The sequence below is a fragment of the Salvelinus namaycush genome, chromosome 13 (genome assembly GCF_016432855.1).
Source record: "Salvelinus namaycush isolate Seneca chromosome 13, SaNama_1.0, whole genome shotgun sequence".
Taxonomy (NCBI): domain Eukaryota; kingdom Metazoa; phylum Chordata; class Actinopteri; order Salmoniformes; family Salmonidae; genus Salvelinus; species Salvelinus namaycush.
Genome location: NC_052319.1, coordinates 20,512,299 through 20,530,151, shown reverse-complemented (window position 1 = coordinate 20,530,151; position 17,853 = coordinate 20,512,299). Strand labels below are relative to the sequence as shown.

General features: G+C 40.4%; 1 protein-coding gene across 1 annotated transcript in view; it reads left to right on the top strand.

The window, feature by feature from the left end:
- The window catches only part of lrp1bb (low density lipoprotein receptor-related protein 1Bb), a 346,624-nt gene that overhangs the window by 284,280 nt on the left and 44,491 nt on the right, over positions 1 to 17,853 (top strand). The window contains exons 58-65 of the mRNA XM_039006274.1: positions 8,906 to 9,087; positions 11,913 to 12,112; positions 12,383 to 12,571; positions 12,744 to 12,892; positions 13,181 to 13,274; positions 13,655 to 13,771; positions 14,420 to 14,539; positions 16,243 to 16,362. Of these exons, the coding sequence (XP_038862202.1) occupies positions 8,906 to 9,087; positions 11,913 to 12,112; positions 12,383 to 12,571; positions 12,744 to 12,892; positions 13,181 to 13,274; positions 13,655 to 13,771; positions 14,420 to 14,539; positions 16,243 to 16,362 (1,171 nt within the window). The remainder of the gene's footprint in view (positions 1 to 8,905; positions 9,088 to 11,912; positions 12,113 to 12,382; positions 12,572 to 12,743; positions 12,893 to 13,180; positions 13,275 to 13,654; positions 13,772 to 14,419; positions 14,540 to 16,242; positions 16,363 to 17,853) is intronic.

Genomic DNA, 17,853 nt, shown 5'->3' with positions numbered 1-17,853 from the left:
TGAAATCACAAGTCCAATACAGCAAATGAAAGATAAACATCTTGTGAATCCAGCCATCATTTCTGATTTTTAAAATGTTTTACAGCGAAAACACTATGTATTTCTATTAGCTAACCACAATAGCCAAACACACAACGGCATGTTTTCACCATGATTCCACCGCATAGGAAGCTTTCACAAAATCCAGAAATAGAGATACAATTAATCACTAACCTTGAACAACTTCATCAGATGACAGTCTTATAACATCATGTTATACAATGCATTATGTTTTGTTCGAAAATGTGCATATTTATAGCTACAAATCCTGGTTTTACATTGCAGCCACCATCACAAATAGCACCAAAGCAGCCAGAATAATTACAGAGAGCAACATGAAATACCTAAATACTCATCATAAAACATTTATGAAAAATACATGGTGTACAGCAAATGAAAGATAAACATCTTGTGAATCCAGCCAATATTTCCGATTTTTTAAAGTGTTTTACAGCGAAAACACAATATATATTTCTATTAGCTCACTACAGTAGCCAAACACACAACGCAATTAACTCCCCGCCAAAATAGCTTGCACAAAACCGACAAAATAGAGATAAAATTAATCACTAACCTTGAACAACTTCATCAGATGACAGTCTTACAACATCATGTGGTCCCGTGTTGCTCTGTTGGTAGAGCATGGCGCTTGCAACGCCAGGGTTGTGGGTTCAATTCCCACGGGGGGACCAGGATGAATATGTATGTATGAACTTTCCAATTTGTAAGTCGCTCTGGATAAGAGTGTCTGCTAAATGACTTAAATGTAAATGTTATACAATACATTTATGTTTTGTTCGAAAATGTGCATATTTAGAGCTGCAAATCGTGGTTATACATTGTGAATACGTAGCAACAATTCACCAAAATCTCCGGAGATATTTTGGACAGTCACCTAATCTAATCAAAGAACTCATCATAAACTTTACAAAAAATTACATGTTGTACAGCAAATGAAAGATACACTGGTTCTTAATGCAACCGCTGTGTTAGATTTAAAAAAAATAACTTTAGTAGAACATACAAAATGCATTATTGTGAGACTGCGCTCACATATTCTCCGCCGAGTTGAAGCCAACATTTACCACAAAAATACGAAATAACATCATAAATATTCTCTTACCTTTCTTGAGCTTCCATCAGAATGTTGTGCAAGGAGTCCTATTTCCAGAATAAATCGTTGTTTGGTTTTAGAATGTCCATTTCGTCTGTCGAATTAGCAACTTTGGCTAGCCATGTGGCGCGAACATGCCCATCTTCTCTTAGCGCATGGAACGAAAAATTCCAAAATTCCCAATAAACGTTGAATAAACTGATCAAACTCGGTTGAAAAATCCTACTTTATGATGTTTTTCTCATATGTATCAAATAAAATCAGAGCCGGAAATATTCGCCGTGTATACCGAACGCTTTTCAGAAGACAATGTGGAGCTTCTTCGCGTGCCGCGGAAAACTGACAAAAGGGCAGACCTGTCACTCCAAAAGCTGTTATTCGGCCTCAGATCAAGCTAGACACCCCATTCAACCTTCCACTGCCTGTTGACATCTAGTGGAAGGCGTATGAAGTGCATACATATCGATAAATAAAAGCCAGTTGAATAGGCAGGCCCTGAAACAGAGCCTCGTTTTCAGATTTTTCACTTCCTGTATGGAAGTTTGCTGCCAAATGAGTTATGTTTTACTCACAGATATAATTCAAACAGTTTTAGAAACGTCAGAGTGTTTTCTATCCAATAGTAATAATAATATGCATATTGTATGATCTAGAACAGAGTACGAGGCCGTTTAATTTGGGCACGATTTTTTCCAAAGTGGAAACAGCGCCCCCCTATTGACAAGAAGTTTTAAACAAGGTTGTCCACTGTCGGCATATCTATTTATTACGGCCATCGAAATGTTAGCTATTAAAATCAAATCCAACAATAATATTAAGGGGCTAGAAATCCCAGGGCTTAAAAAGAAATGCGTCATGGTACGCTGATGATTCATGTTTTCTTTTAAATCCACAATTTGGATCCCTCCACAGCCTCATAGAAAATCTACATAATTTATCCAACCTCTCTGGATGTGGCAGTGGCAGTACAGGTAGATGAGGAAAAGGAGGTAGCCGGCAGCAGCAAGTCGAGACAGAAATTAGTTTAGACAAAGATGACAGCTAGCAGCGATCAACCAGCCAGCCAGCCAACAGTGGCTTTTATTCCACATGTCACAAATAAACCAACTTGAACATGATTTAATTTGCCCTAAGTGTCTACACACCGGATTGAAAATCTCTAAACACCCCACCAACCAGGGATTCTGTCATTCTGTCATGATAGAATGTGCACACTGTGAAGGTGATTGTGATGCATTTAGGAGGAGTGTTTACACTTCCTCCAGGCTGCAGGAATGCTCAAGGGGAGATGTGGCATTTGACATAAATGTGAGGATGATTCTTCTAGCCCATGAACTTGGACTTGGTTATGCTGTACTTAAGAAAATAAGCAAAGTTCTAGGGATTTCTTCCTTGCATCTCAGCTCATATCAGAGACATAACAGGAGAGTGACAGGTAAATTTATATTTTATTTTATCTTTATTTAACTAGGCAAGTCAGTTAAGAACAAATTCTTATTTTCAATGACAGCCTAGGAACAGTGAGTTGTTCAGGGGCAGAACGACAGATTTGTACCTTGGCAGCTCGGGGATTTGAACTTGCAACCTTTTGGTTACTAGCCCAACGCTCTAACCACTAGGCTACCCTGCCAAGAGAGAGTAGCACATTATTGTCAGGTGACTTGCTGTGTATAGATTTCCTTGCTCCAGCAAATGTATTCAAAGTGAATAAACAGAGTGATAGGAAAACATAACTATACAATGAGACTGTCGCATAGGCCTCCAGTGTCATATGGCTGTAGCCTACTGTGATTACTGAGAAATTAGTTTTACATAAAGTAAATACATATTGACATGGTAATATTTACATAGGGTAACATGCTGACATTTAGTCATGCAGTTATGACTGTAATGTCAACAGACATCATAATAAATACTTTAGTTGCAGAGACTCAGAGAGGGCCACAGTCAATGGAGAGTGCTGCAAAGATAATTAGAATAGCATATGTGTGTGCAGATACATTGTAACAGGTCTAGTGATAGACTATGAGGTGTATACTGCCATGCATGTGTGATGAAAAGGAAAAGTGGAATTAGTGAGGAGGAGTGTAGGGAATGGAAGGATTCACATGCAGATGACTGTGCTCAAAACATCTCAGGTTCGAGCCAAGCATGGAGCAGGAAGCAGCTAAACGCATGTGGGCCAGATCAGTCAGTCGCCACCACGTTCGTTACACCCAGATGCTTACAGATGGTGACAGTACTGCATACAAGGCAGTTGTCAAATTAGATCCCTACCCATGCATTGAGATAGGGAATCTAGAATGCATCAATCATGCCCACAAGAGGATGGGAACAGCGCTTCGTAAACGTAGTTCAGAGAAACACCTTGGGGGGAGAGGTGTAGGGACCTCACTGCACAAAAATGTAAGAGTCTGCAAAACTATTACAGGGGTGAGATTCTTAATAACCAGGGTGATGTAGAGGGCATGAAGAATGCTATCTGGGCTGATCTTGTCCATTCCATGTCAACAGACAAAATCCCTAATCGCGGTAGATGCTCGTCATCTTGGTGCTGGTACCAACGAGCCCTAGAAAATGGTGAAGATCCACCCAGTCACAAAAACCATGGAGGCCATACTTTTTTGAATAGAGAGGTTGCACAGAAAATGGTACCTCTATATCATAGGATGTCAAATGATAACCTCCTCAAAAGAATGCAGCACGGAGGAACCCAGAATGCAAATGAATGTCTGAACTCTGTAATATGGATCGCGATGCCCTAAAACTGTCTTTGTGGGCAAAAAAGCCGCATTGACACAGCAGCCAGTATGGCGGGAGCCACTGCTATATCAAATGTGATGGACAAATTGTGGCTTGACAGCACTTTGGTGACACTGGAAGCAATCAGAGAGGAGGATGTGAGGCATGTTGTGAGAGATGATGCTGCTTCAACAGAGTGTGCCAAGCGTAGGCGCAGGTCCAATGACAAAGTCAAGAAAGTAAAGCGGCACCAGCAACAACTCAGAGGGCCTTACATATGGGGCAGGCATAGCTGATTAATGTTCTGTACATTTCAACAGCCATACAAAATCCTTGTAAGTGACAAGTTGAGCAAAGTGATATGAGAATCTCAAAACTGCATATTTGCCTAATAGACCAGTATTCAAAGCATATGCTCTATTGCTTGAAACAAATTTATTAAACGTGCTAATGTATTTGTAAAAGGTATATTTTATGTTTGTCAGTTTAGAAGTGATATAGGAATAAGCGTTTAATTAATGTGACATAAATGGTCATATTTATGGAAAGTACATTTTAATTGCATTTTCTCAAAATGACACTCAAAGCGGCAATTAATATTTCTCTGTCTTCCAAGGACATACATTCACATTATTCCACACACAGGTTCTTAGGTCTTATAGTCAGACTTTTACAGAGGTGTTTTTTATATCTCGTTTTGATTTTAAGTGTCATTTTATCTGTAAATATATGCAAAATATGCATCCGTCATACATGTGAATAGTGTTTTTTAAATAATTCCATGAAAATACAATATTTTGATAAACTGATTAGTAAAAGTCTGACCGTTTGAGTGTCTTATCACAATAAAAAAAATTATCTATCCAAATTGGTTCTCTAGCAGTGTAACGTTCGCTGAAAGATGAAGACCAAGGTGCAGCGTGGTAGGCGTACATTTTCTTTAATTTAAATGTTCCACCAAAAAAACAATAAACAACTCAACGAACGAAATGCTTAGGGGTGCAACCCATGCAACAAACAAAGACAAGATCCCACAACAGAAGGTGGGAAAAAGGGCTGCCTAAGTATGATCCCCAATCAGAGACAACGATAGACAGCTGCCTCTGATTGGGAACCATACTTGGCCAACATAGAAATATAAACATAGATTTCCCACCTTAGTCACACCCTGACCTACCAAATAGAGAATTTAAAGGATCTCTAAGGTCAGGGCGGTACAAGCAGATTGGTAAGAATGTCTCACCCCGTGTTCAAGACTATACAAAGACTCTACCGTTTTTCGGTTATTTGAAAATGAAATAATCTCCAAAATATCACTTTTTAAAACAAGACAGAGAAAGTTAGTAGTTTAACCTACCAGAAAAGACAGAACAAATATTACAACAAATATGGCTTAACTTTTGGAATCTAGTTTTTTTTAAATCAATTAGTATATTTGAGTTTAACCATAATATTTGTTGTAATATTTGTCCTGTCTTTTCTGTTAGGTTAAACAACCAACTTTCTCTGTCTTGTTTTAAAAATTGCTCTAGCAATTTCCTTTCTTTTCGGCGTCAGACCAATGCCTACTTCTCACTTAAAACAGTTTTTGGTTTTTAATTATATTGTGCTGACAGAACATCCTAGATCTTACCTACCTTTCCAATAACAGCCCTTAGCAAGCCTCCAGCGTGTGCTCCTATGGTCGTTGACTCTGTTCAAACAGGATGTTAAAGCATAATTAAAGGTAATCAGAGGCAAAAGAGGTGATTTGTAGTCAGAATACATGTCAGAGCCAAAGGCAGCGCCTCCAGTGAGATCCACATAATAATGGAGCCAGCCCACCTAAATGTAAGACAGAGAACACCATTATGTTGGCTCAGTTATGTTTGAAATACTTAACATCTTCTATCTTGATGGTGATTATAGTTCTATGCTCATTGTCTATAGTCAGCAGGTGTGAATTGATTCATCTGTGGGTGGTTGAAATACTGAGAAACCTCCCTCTGAAGACCATTCAGAGGAGAAAGGGTGTTTCACATAAAGGCAATTCTATGCCATTAAAGAACCATCAGAGGCATCCATGTTGTGGTGTACTTTCAAAATGGTAAACAAGCACAAACAACACTTTCTTGTTGGGAGGTAAAGAGTTTCCAGGAATAGAGGTGATCAAATATGTTGTGTGGATTCATCAGATTAGTGCGTTTTCTTGACATTTCGCATGAGTTAACCTTCATTTTCACATGAAGCAGTCTTTTAAAGGTCCTGAACAGTCATCCTGAAAAGTACATTTTCTCTCATCGCTAACTACCAGGAAGTTTGAAAAGACAGGCTGAGTGGGCGGGGAGCTTATATTCATGAGCTCGCCTTGACTGACAGCTCTTTGAAATACCTATGTCAAGCAACTTGGATGCAGTGACCAATGTTGCAGTAAAATCATCTCAAGCTAATTTGGTGATACACAAAGAAACTCAAACAACATTGAAATTGCATCAATGATATATATATATATATATATATCAAAATGTGTGTATATATATATATATATGTGTATGTATGTATGTATGTTTTATAAAGTGCATTCAGAAAGTATCCAGACCCCTTCACTTTTTCCACATTTTGTTACGTTACAGCCTTTTCTAAAATGTATTAAATAGTTTTTTCCCCTCATCAATCTACACACAATACCCTATAATGACAAAGCAAAATAGTTTCTCCTATTCTTCTCTGTAGATCCTCTCAAGCTCTGTCAGGTTGGATGGGGAGTGTCGCTGCACAGTTATTTTTAGGTCTCTACAGAGATGTTTGATCGGGTTCAAGTCCAGGCTCTGGCTGGGCCGCTCAAGGACATTCAGAGACTTTTCCCGAAGCCACTCCTGCATTGTGTTGACCATGTGCTTAGTGTTGTTGTCCTGTTGGAAGGTGAACCTTTGCCCCATTCTGAGGTCCTGAGCGCTCTGGAGCAGGTTTTCATCAAGGATGTCTCTGTACTTTGCTCGGTTCAACTTTCCCTCAATCCTGACTAGTTTCCCATTTCCTGCCGCTGAAAAACATCCCCACAGCATGACGCTGTCATCACCATGTTTGACCGTAGGGATGGTATTGGCCAGATGTTGAGCGATGCCTGGTTTCCTCCAGATGTGTTTCTCATGGTCTGAGAGTCCTTTAGGTGTCGCCATTAGTCTGGGTGGTTCCAAAGTTCTTCCATTGAAGAATGATGGAGGCCACTGGGTTCTTGGGGACCTTCAATGCTGCAGATATTTTTTGGTACTCTTCCCCAAGTCTGTGCCTTGACACAGTCCTATCTCAGAGCTCTACGGACAATTCCTTCGACCTCATTGCTTGGTTTTTGCTCTGGCATGGACTGTCAACTGTGTGACCTTATATAGACAGGTGTGTGCCTTTCCAAATCATGTCCAATCAATTTACCACAGGTAGACTCCAATGAAGTTGTAGAAACATCTCAAGGATGAATTTCGAGTCTCATAGCAAAGGATCTGAATCCTTATGTCAATGAGATATTTCTGTTAAAAATGTTGTATTAATTTGCAAAAATTTCTAAACTGTTTTTGCTTTGTCATTATGGGGTATTGTGTGTAGATTGATGAGGGAAAATGTAATTTAATCAATTTTAGAGTAAGGCTGTAGCGTAGCAAAATGTGGAAAAAGTGAAGTTGTCTGAATACTTTCCGAATGCACTGTATAAAGTAAATAAAATGAATACAGCATTGTACATTTATTGATGCATTCCACGCCCCTTGCAAGGCATTACTTGCAAGGCATTAGACAGATGATCTGCAGTTAACAGATGCCCAAGCCTCAAAACCATAAGCATGTGGAGATATAAACACTTTTTAAAAAATCTGCATGATAAACAACAACATGTGTGAATCTATTTCTATCTAACATTGCAATGTTGCACACTCCTTAATAATATCCTAGGATATAATGATTATCCTGGTGGATGGAAGGTTCACAACAAGTTCTTTACATCGGCACGATGTCAGGGTGGGATTTCCTTCAACCTGGAACAAGCCAGTAACTAGCTAACACCAGACACATATGAAAGGGGAAACATACAGTATAAGTATCTTTGCCATAGATGAATAAGGTCAACTTTTCATTATATTTGCTGACACCCTACAGTCAAATTTTGGCTCCAGTAGAATAGCTATCTAGCTATATATACCACGCTCTCTCTGCAAACACTCCTTCTACGATGTTGGTTACAAGGCGGAACTTACTTAAATTAGGTTAGAGAATATCATGTTGCCCTTGGTGTATTAAAATGAGAGTTAACGTGATGTTACCTTGTTCCCTTTAATAATAAATCCAAGTGTTTGACATGGGGGAGGGGATGACTAACTTTATGATCAAACTTTATCAATGTAGAAGTAACAGTCATTTTTCAGACTTTGGTCATCATCTGGTTTCCTTTAAATATCATCTAATTTCATAAAAAACATGATTTTGACAGTTGATGACCTTTTAAATCAATGCAACAAGAATAGAGGGGCTAGCAGAATATCACAGGCTCTACTTAATGTGTTATTAACCACCTTCTCCCTCTGTCTTTTTACCTTCTTCGGAGCACCTTTTTCTGATGGAAAACAAAATCTGTTACATTTTGGAGACTATTTAAAGCTCCAGTTTAGTCTAAATTACTGCTTAGGGTACAGCCTAGTCTATATATTTATATATATTTCTCTTGCAAATGATGATAAAGAAGACCTCAAAGTGCATCATGTCTTTTAATGGCAGATTGCATGGGTGTTCTTGGGTTTTAAATAGTGTTTCAAAGTACCAGTTTCATGTGCCAGCTGGCACTATCATTGTTTATTCAAAACAACTGGTTTGCTAATTCAAAAGCTGCCTGAGATGAGAGACATTGATGGAGAGTTACTGTAGGATTCTACCATCATTAATATTTGGTTTTTCACTTGTTTCAGGCATTAATCATATAATGAGTGTTTAGTTTGTTGTTGTCATTGTCTCTGCTAGTTGTTTATACCCCCCTCTCCTTTTCACCAGATAGTCCATCGTACAGCCGTCCCCAGTGCGCTGGCCCTGGACTGGATAGGGAAGAACCTGTACTGGTGTGACATCGAGAGGAAGAGCCTGGAGGTGTCTAAAGCTAACGGCCTGTACCCCTCTGTCCTGGTCAGCACTGGTATCAGGAACCCCACTGACCTGGCCCTGGATCCACAGTCAGGGTACTCTATCAGACACTTTGACCTCTATCCTCTGACCTCTAACCCTAACCCCACTGACCTGGCCCTCGATACACAGTCTGGTCACTGTATCAGACACGTTGACCTTCGTGTATATCCTCTAACCTTTGACTCAAACATGTATGTTACAGCCAAATCCAGAAGCAAGATGGTGACAATACTGAGTCTACTTTTACTTATCAGGGTTTTTCCAATTAGGACCGTTAACTTAGATTATAAATCAAATTTCAATCAAATGTATTTATTAAGCCGTTCTTTAATCAGCTGATGTCACAAAGTGCTGTACAGAAACCCAGCCTAAAACCCCAAACAGCAGCAATGCAGATGTAGAAGCACGGTGGCTAGGAAAAACTCCCTAGATAGGCCGGAACCTAGGAAGGAACCTAGAGAGGAACCAGGCTATGAGGGGTGGCCAGTCCTCTTCTGCCTGTGCCGGGTGGAGATTATAACAGAACATGGCCAAGGTTTTCAAATGTTCATAGATGACCAATCAGGGTCAGATAATAATAATCACAGTGGTTGTAGAGGGAGCAACAGATCAGCACCTCAGGAGTAAATGTCAGTTGGCTTTTCATAGCTGATCATTCAGAGTATCTCTACCGCACATGCTGTCTCTAGAGAGTTGAAAACAGCAGGTCTGGGACAAGGTAGCACATGCGGTGAACAGGTCAGGGTTCCATAGCCGCAGGCAGAACAGGAGAGAGAGAGAAAGAGAGAGAGAGAGAGACTATTGCAACATAAATACTGGAGGGTTCGGGAGACACTGTGTCTGTCTGTCTGACGATAATCTCACCCATTTTGCCAAAGCACAGCCCCCACACCACTAGAGGGATATCTTCAACCACCAACTTACCATCCTGAGACAAGGCCGAGTATAGCCTATGAAGATCTCCCCCACGGCACAAACCCGAGGGGGGGGGGGGGGGGGGGGGCGCCAACCCAGACAGGAAGATCACGTCAGTGACTCAACCCACTCAAGTGACGCACCCCTCCTAGGGACGGCATGGAAGAGCACCAGTAAGCCAGTGACTCAGCCCCTGTAATAGGGTTTGAGGCAGAGAATCCCAGTGAAGAGATGGGAACCGGCCAGGCAGAGACAGCAAGTGCGGTTTGTTGCTCCAGTGCCTTTCCATTCACCTTCACACTCCTGGGCCAGACTACACTCAATCATAGGACCTACTGAAGAGATGAGTCTTCAATAAAGACTTAAAGGTCGAGACCGAGTCTGCGTCTCTCACATGGATAAGTAGACTATTCCATAAAAATGGAGCTCTATAGGAGAAAGCCCTGCCTCCAGCTGTTTGCTTAGAAATTCTAGGGACAGTAAGGAGGCCTGCGTCTTGTGACCGTAGCGTACATGTAGGTATGTACGGCAGGACCAAATTGGAAAGATAGGTAGGAGCAAGCCCGTATAATGCTTTGTAGGTTAGCAGTAAAACCTTGAAATCAGCCCAAGCCTTAACAGGAAGCCAGTGTAGAGAGGCTAGCACTGGAGTAATATGATAATTTTTTGGGGTTATAGTCAAGATTCTAGAAGCCGTGTTTAGCACTAACTGAAGTTTATTTAGTGCTTTATCCGGGTAGCCGGAAAGTAGAGCATTGCAGTAGTGACAAAAGCATGGATACATTTTTCTGCATAAGACAGAAAGTGTCTGATTTTTGCAATGTTACATAGATGGAAAAAAGCTGTCCTTGAAACAGTCTTGATATGTTCGTCAAAAGAGAGATCAGGGTCCAGAGTAACGCCGAGGTTCTTCACAGTTTTATTTGAGACGGCTGTACAACCATCAAGATTAATTGTCAGATTCAACAGAATATCTCTTTGATTCTTGGGACCTAGAACTAGCATCTCTGTTTTGTCCGAGTTTAAAAGTAGAACATTTGCCGGCATCAACTTCTTATGTCTGAAACACAGGCTTCCAGGGAGGGAAATTTTGGGGCTTCACCATGTTTCATCGAAATGTACAGCTGTGTGTCGTCCGCATGGCAGTGAAAGTTAACATCATGTTTCCGAATGACATCACCAAGAGGTAAAATATATAGTGAAAACAATAGTTTTCCTAAAATGGAGCCTTGAGGAACACTGACATTTCCAGTTGATTTGTCAGAGGACAAACCATCCACAGAAACAAACTGATATCTTTCCGACAGATAAGATCCAAACCAGGCCAGAACTTGTCGGTGGAGACCAATTTGTGTTTCCAATCTCTCGAAAAGAATGTGGTGATTGATGGTATTAAAGACCAGCACTAAGGTCTAGGAGCACGAGGACATATGCAGAGCCTTGGTCTGATGCCATTAAAAGGTAATTTACACCTTCACAAGTGCAGTCTCAGTCTAAAACCAGACTGAAGTGTTTCGTATACATTGTTTGTCAGTGAGTTGCAGCTTTTTCCCCAAAAAAATTGAGAGGAATGGGAGATTCGATATAGGCCGATAGTTTTTTATATTTTCTTGGTCAAGGTTTGGCTTTTTCAAGAGAGGCTTTTTTACTGCCACTGTGAGTGAGTTTGTTACACATCCGGTGGATAGGGAGCCGTTTATTATGTTCAACATAGGAGGGCCAAGCACAGGAAGCAGCTCTTTCAGTAGTTTAGTTGGAATAGGGTCCAGTATGCAGCTTGAAGGTTTATAGGCCATTACTATTTTCATCAATGTGTCAAGAGAAATAGTATTATAAAACTTGAGTGTCTCCCTTGATCCTAGGTGCTAACGCAACTAACTTTTGGTAACATTTAACCTACTGTTTTTAAAATGTTTTGTTAGTGACATCTTCTAAGACCTCGCTAACATTCCTCCCTGTGTAGGTATGTGTTCTGGGTAGACTGCTGTGAGTCCCCTTATATTGGTCGTGTGGGCATGGATGGCCGTGGGCAGGTCGTTATCATCGACAAGGAGATCTACAGCCCAACTGCCCTCACTATAGATTACACCAACAAGAGGCTGTACTGGGCTGACGACAACCACATTCTGTTTGCCAACATGGAGGGCTCCCAGAGACACAAAGGTGAGGCAGAATACAATGGGTACATTTCCTTGCATCCTCTCTCCTCATCTCCTCAAAACAAATTGGAGAATAATGGAAGTATTTGAAGTATTAAAAGTATTTGAAAGAAAACTAATATGTTTAAACACAGGTCTGATTACAACACACTGCTGATCATTTGTTGGCTTCTGCAGTCATAATAGTTGTGTTTGGTAAGACAGATCTGCTGTCATGCTGCATGCTCATTCACTAATGGCGATTCTCTTTTGCCTGTATTGTGTCTCTTCCCAGTGTCCTACGACCACATCCAAGGTGTGATGGGTCTGACACTGTTTGAGGACTTTGTCTACTGGACGGATGGGAAATCCAAATCACTCCGAAGGGCACATAAAACAACTGGGGCCCAGGGGATAGAGCTGCTTAACTCCTGGCAAGCCATCAAGTCTGTTAAGATTTACCATTCACTACGCCAACCTGAAGGTAGAGTAACCCACCCAGCCAAGCAGTCCCCTCACCTGCCAGCCCATGGTTATGCTATTATTATATAGGACATAATTATATAGGGTATGATATTAAGAATGTGGCTAATGTTCAGTTTAATGATGTTGTACTTTTGGTGTTGCCCCCCCTCTTCCCCCCTTCCTCTGTGCAGTGCCCAAGCACCAGTGTCAGGTGGCCAATGGAGGATGCAGCCACTTGTGTCTCCTCTCCCCCAGTAGGGAACACAAGTGTGCTTGTCCAACTAATTTCTACCTCGCCGCTGACAATAAAACCTGCCTCTCCAACTGCACTGCAAGTCAGGTCAGTGCCTAGCCCCTCACACTCTCCTCGGCACTTGTAGATAATATGGTAACTCTTTTCCAGTTTGTTATTATATTCTGGGTTTTCCCTAAGGCAGATCTGTTGTTTCATGCTTTTTCTCTTTGTTTATATCACACTCTCTCTTCTTTCCTGCCTTGCTTCTGTAGCTTAAGTCCCATGAAAATAGTAGTGTTGCTTTGTTATGCTTTGAACAACTCGAATGGAAAGTTAGAATCCATTTTTTGTGTTGAGTTAGAATTCTGTCTGATTAATTAGTGTGTTTTGTAGTTCCGCTGCGGGACCGACGAGTGTATTCCTTTCTGGTGGAAGTGTGACACTGTGGATGACTGTGGCGATGGCTCAGATGAGCCTGCTGACTGTCGTGAGTACGATGTTTTCCAATTTATACAAACTATGCATTACTGGACTTACTGGGGATCCTGGTATGGTAGGCCAAATTCAATCTATAACTGTATAAAAAACATTTTTATTATACATTTTTGCTGTGATCTTTTACTGTGATCTGAGAATATTTTAAATAATATTCTGCGTTTTGAAGTTAACTTTAGAACGTGTATTAAATGCATGTTTACAAATGCTTTTCAGAAATGCAAGAACTGTTGTTTTACATTGTCATTAAGTATTTTTTTTATTACGAATGTGTAGCTTATCATAATACGTGAGCATACATAATGTTCATTGTACAAGTACTGTAATTTGCTGGCTTTGCATTCTGAGATAACATTGCTAATTTTCATGCAGCTGAATTCAAATGTCAGCCCGGTCGGTTCCAGTGTGGCACTGGCCTCTGTGCTCTACCTCCCTTCATCTGTGATGGGGAGAACGACTGTGGAGACAACTCAGATGAGGCTAACTGTGGTAAGGAGGAAGACTGGAACATGCATCCCCATTCAAGAAGATTGGTGAAGTCAAATTGCCATGGTCTAAGGGGCTTCCCAGTTCTAGGAATAATATTTCTAGGGTTGTTACTGTCCTTCACACTGAGTCTTTCTGTAGGAGTCTGTTATCTGTTGATGTTCAGGGGGAAAAGCAGATAAACAATACGTCTTCAAGCAGCTTTATACCTTTAATGATGCCTTTCAATACATCTTGCTTCAACACAAAAACATACGTCTGGTATCTGGCCACAATAACATGTCCATTAAAGAAGACTGTAGTTGTTACTGACTTTCACACTGAACCTGTTGATGTTCAGATGGAAAATCAAACAATACGTTAGCCAGTAGCTTCATACCTTTCTTACCGCTTGATACCGTTTCAAGACATGTTGCTGCAATACAAAAAAATAACAAGTATGGATTTATGTCACAATAACAAGCCCATGTGTGAATGTGCTTTGATTTCAAAGCATTGTTATTTTTTTATTAGGTTGTTCTTTGCTAAGCCAACAACTTCACTTTACATTTAGGTGATGCAGCCTTTTGTCCTACATGTTTTCGTTGATGGATGATTTTCACCCTAAGTGGACGCTTGGTACTACCTCTTCTCCTCAATTTTATCTTTCAGAGACGTACATATGTCTGTCAGGGCAGTTCAAATGCACCCGGAAACAGAAGTGTATCCCTCTAAACCTCCGCTGCAATGGACAGGACGACTGTGGAGACGGAGAGGATGAGACAGACTGTCGTAAGAAGAACCTTCTAAATTACTACCAGAGGGATTGTTTTAGGAATCTTTAGGATTACTTTTTAATTTAGGATAGGCTTCTTCTAAAGGATTATTTTCCGTTTTATATATTTTTTTGCCAGCAGTTCAACAAAGAATGAGATGGAAATTCTTATGTGAAAGTGTAAAGATGGTATCTGACAGATTGAGATAAATACTCCTAAAGGTCCTTACCGGTGAATTTATAGTGAAGCTCAGACAGCCTACCCTTACGTGCTGCCTTAAATAATAGGGAGTCAGATAGTGATTAGGTATTCCAAAGGCATACATGTTTAGCCCTTTCCCTGTGTGAGAGGATTAGCTATGATTGAATTAGAAAGTGAAAGAGAGAACAGAGATAGGTATTTATATTATTTGATGGTAACTCTAGCTATCAGCAGTAAGGTTATACCTCTGACAAAATGTCTGTGGGTTGCTACATTTGTTTTGCTTGCCTGTGATATCAAGATGGAGTGAGAGTCACTATGGAGTGAGAATCAGTATAAAAGCTTTGATTAGGGAGAGCTATATAATTACTTCAGCCATCGCAATACACTGTAGGAGTCGTAGGCATTCTCACTCTTAATCAGACTGTAGATGTGTTAAGAGAATTTTGTTCTCAATGTTCTTAAACTGAACTTCAATTAAACTACTCGGTCTGTTACCAATAATTTGTAAGGTTCTTGTTGAAATGAAACAGACAGAGGCCAGTCTACAATAGTCAGAATGTTTATTTACGAGAGCTCTGCCCATCCTTACATGTACATTGGTTTATATACCTCTCATTTCGTCATAACTGTCCCTCCTCCTCTAAGACAATGACAATATAGTTCACAAGTCTTCTCCTTCTCATACATTGCCTGCCACCTATTATACAATCTACTACAAGCTCAAGGTTTCTCCCCTCCCTGGGTGGGGAGACTTGCTTCCCTGTTATCAGTTCCACAGTGGTCACAAGTTGTCTGCCACAGTTCCCTGCCTGCTAACAGTCCCTCTTTCTTATGGACAAACATTATTTATCATTATACAGAGACAGGGTAGAATTATGTTAGTTATAGTTCTATGTTAAATGTATACATCATTTAGTCATTATTCATAAAATTCATAACAAGATGTACATTTGTAAATGTAGTAGATCTTATCAGGAACACTGTGCCAATGACAGGAGGCTGCTGAGGGGAGGACGGTTCATACTAATGTCTGGAACAGTGCAAATGGAATGGCATCAAACACATGGAAACCATTGACATGGATGGTTATCTGAGTTTTGAACTGACTTGGATGTTTCTAGACTGCAGATATTTGGGTTGATCTGTTTATTGTGTTAACCTGTTTGCAAGTCAGTTATTTCTAAATCAGAGGCTGATGATTCCATCTGTAAGGTATAGTAATACATGTTACTAACACAGCATGTTCCTGCCTCTGTAAATTATAGTTATTAATCCATGTGTTCAAGGCTTTAGGGCTGTTTGCTCACCTCTTACTCCTTACGTATGTCTTCTCTCCATCTCCCCATCTCTCTCTCTTCCCATATCTCTCTCTCTCCCCCTTATCTCTCTATCACTCTCTCCCATCCCCTATTGCTCTCCCTTCCCCACAAGCATTTCACGGTAAGGTCTACAGCAGTTGTATAAAATTTGATTTGATTTGGCCTGGTGTAAACCGGGACCCCCTCCTCCCCACAGCGGAGAGCACCTGTTCCCCGGATCAGTTCCAGTGCAAAGCCTCCATGCACTGCATCTCCAAGCTGTGGGTGTGTGATGAGGACCCGGACTGCACAGACGGGTCAGACGAGGCTAATTGTGGTGAGTGGGGGAGCGTTAAAATCATAAATCAAACCAGTCCTATAGTTTTATTGCTCCTCGGTTGAAATTGTGATTAGGAAATGAATTAATTGTACGCATGGGTTCATTCTAATCTGCTCTGTACTGATTGAGTTGAAGCAGCCATAAAGACTGGTAGTTTATCAGCACTGGATGTCAGACTTTTCAGTTGTGTGTATGGCACCAAAACAGCAGACATCACATTGGATAGTTAGTGCATTATGGTCCTTTCTTCTTTAGTGTTTTGACCCCCACAAATAGTTTATAGTATTATTTTCAGGGTATTTTCAGTGGTAGAGATACTTTCCAGCCTCATACAACTATCTTTCCCACCGGTCATGACTTGAAACTGAAGCTAGGAAGTCACTGAGCTGTGTTGTTCTACTTTTAAGTCAACTTCTTCCTCTGGATTAGGCTTTCAACGATTTTTAGGTCTGCTCACATCTAGAAGAAAGAGATCAAGGTTCCACATGAATTTCCTTCTTGGGCCTTTGTGCAGTGTTAGAAAGTGTTCTATCTTTTAAGGCCGTTTTCCTCTTCATCTCAGTCCAATGGTTTTTTGAGTGGATAGATAGGCTGCCATAATCTTTGGGAAAATCGATCAGCTCAAGATCAATTGTTTCTTCACTCAAAGTATTGGTTGTTTTGTTCGATACTAACTCTTCTGAAGTTCAAAACAAGCTGTAAGCTAATAATTGCCGCTAACTAAAGAGATCTCTTTTAGAAGTTGTAACATTTTAATTAACGTTTCCTAAATGCTGTTAAGTTAACAAATGAATGCGATATGGAGGATAATTAGGATAGTGAAATCATACTCCTAAACCATTGTCCTTGAGATGTTTTTAAATCTCATTCTTCCATTACTAGTTCTCTTTACCTGTGTGGATGTCAGTGTATTTCAGCACTTGCACAACTAGTTCATACATGAAATAATTCACCTCTCATTAGCCTTTACCACTTTAGGATAGCCGTTCACTGCTTAAAACGGCCTATCATTTAATAGAGACGGCTATTACAGGCCTCCAACCGCTTCCAAACAAACCTTTTCTTACTTTGTTATTTGGCTCAACCAATTGACTCAATAGGTCAATCTGAGAGAAAATAACTTCAATGGTTTCGATTGAGTGTGTGTGTGTGTATTTGTGCCGGTCAAGTGACCGGGAAGATTTTAATTTATCGGGCATTTTAAGAAATGTACCGGTCATCCATATGCATTGGGTGCATAACCCATAAGGACGTTCACCCATGCAGCCAGCACCATCAAAAAATGAGCCACATTTACGTGTCCTTAAAAATAGCCTAGAACAAATGACAAAAACACTGTTGCTTGTGTTTCGATGTGTAGCATTAGAAAACTTCATAGCCTATTGTTTTATTGGTTTTTGCTTTCCTAAAATAATAATTGTCCACCTCATGGTTCAGCTGTCGGGGATTTGAGCACTAAATGCATCAGGGCATTGCATGCATAGGCCT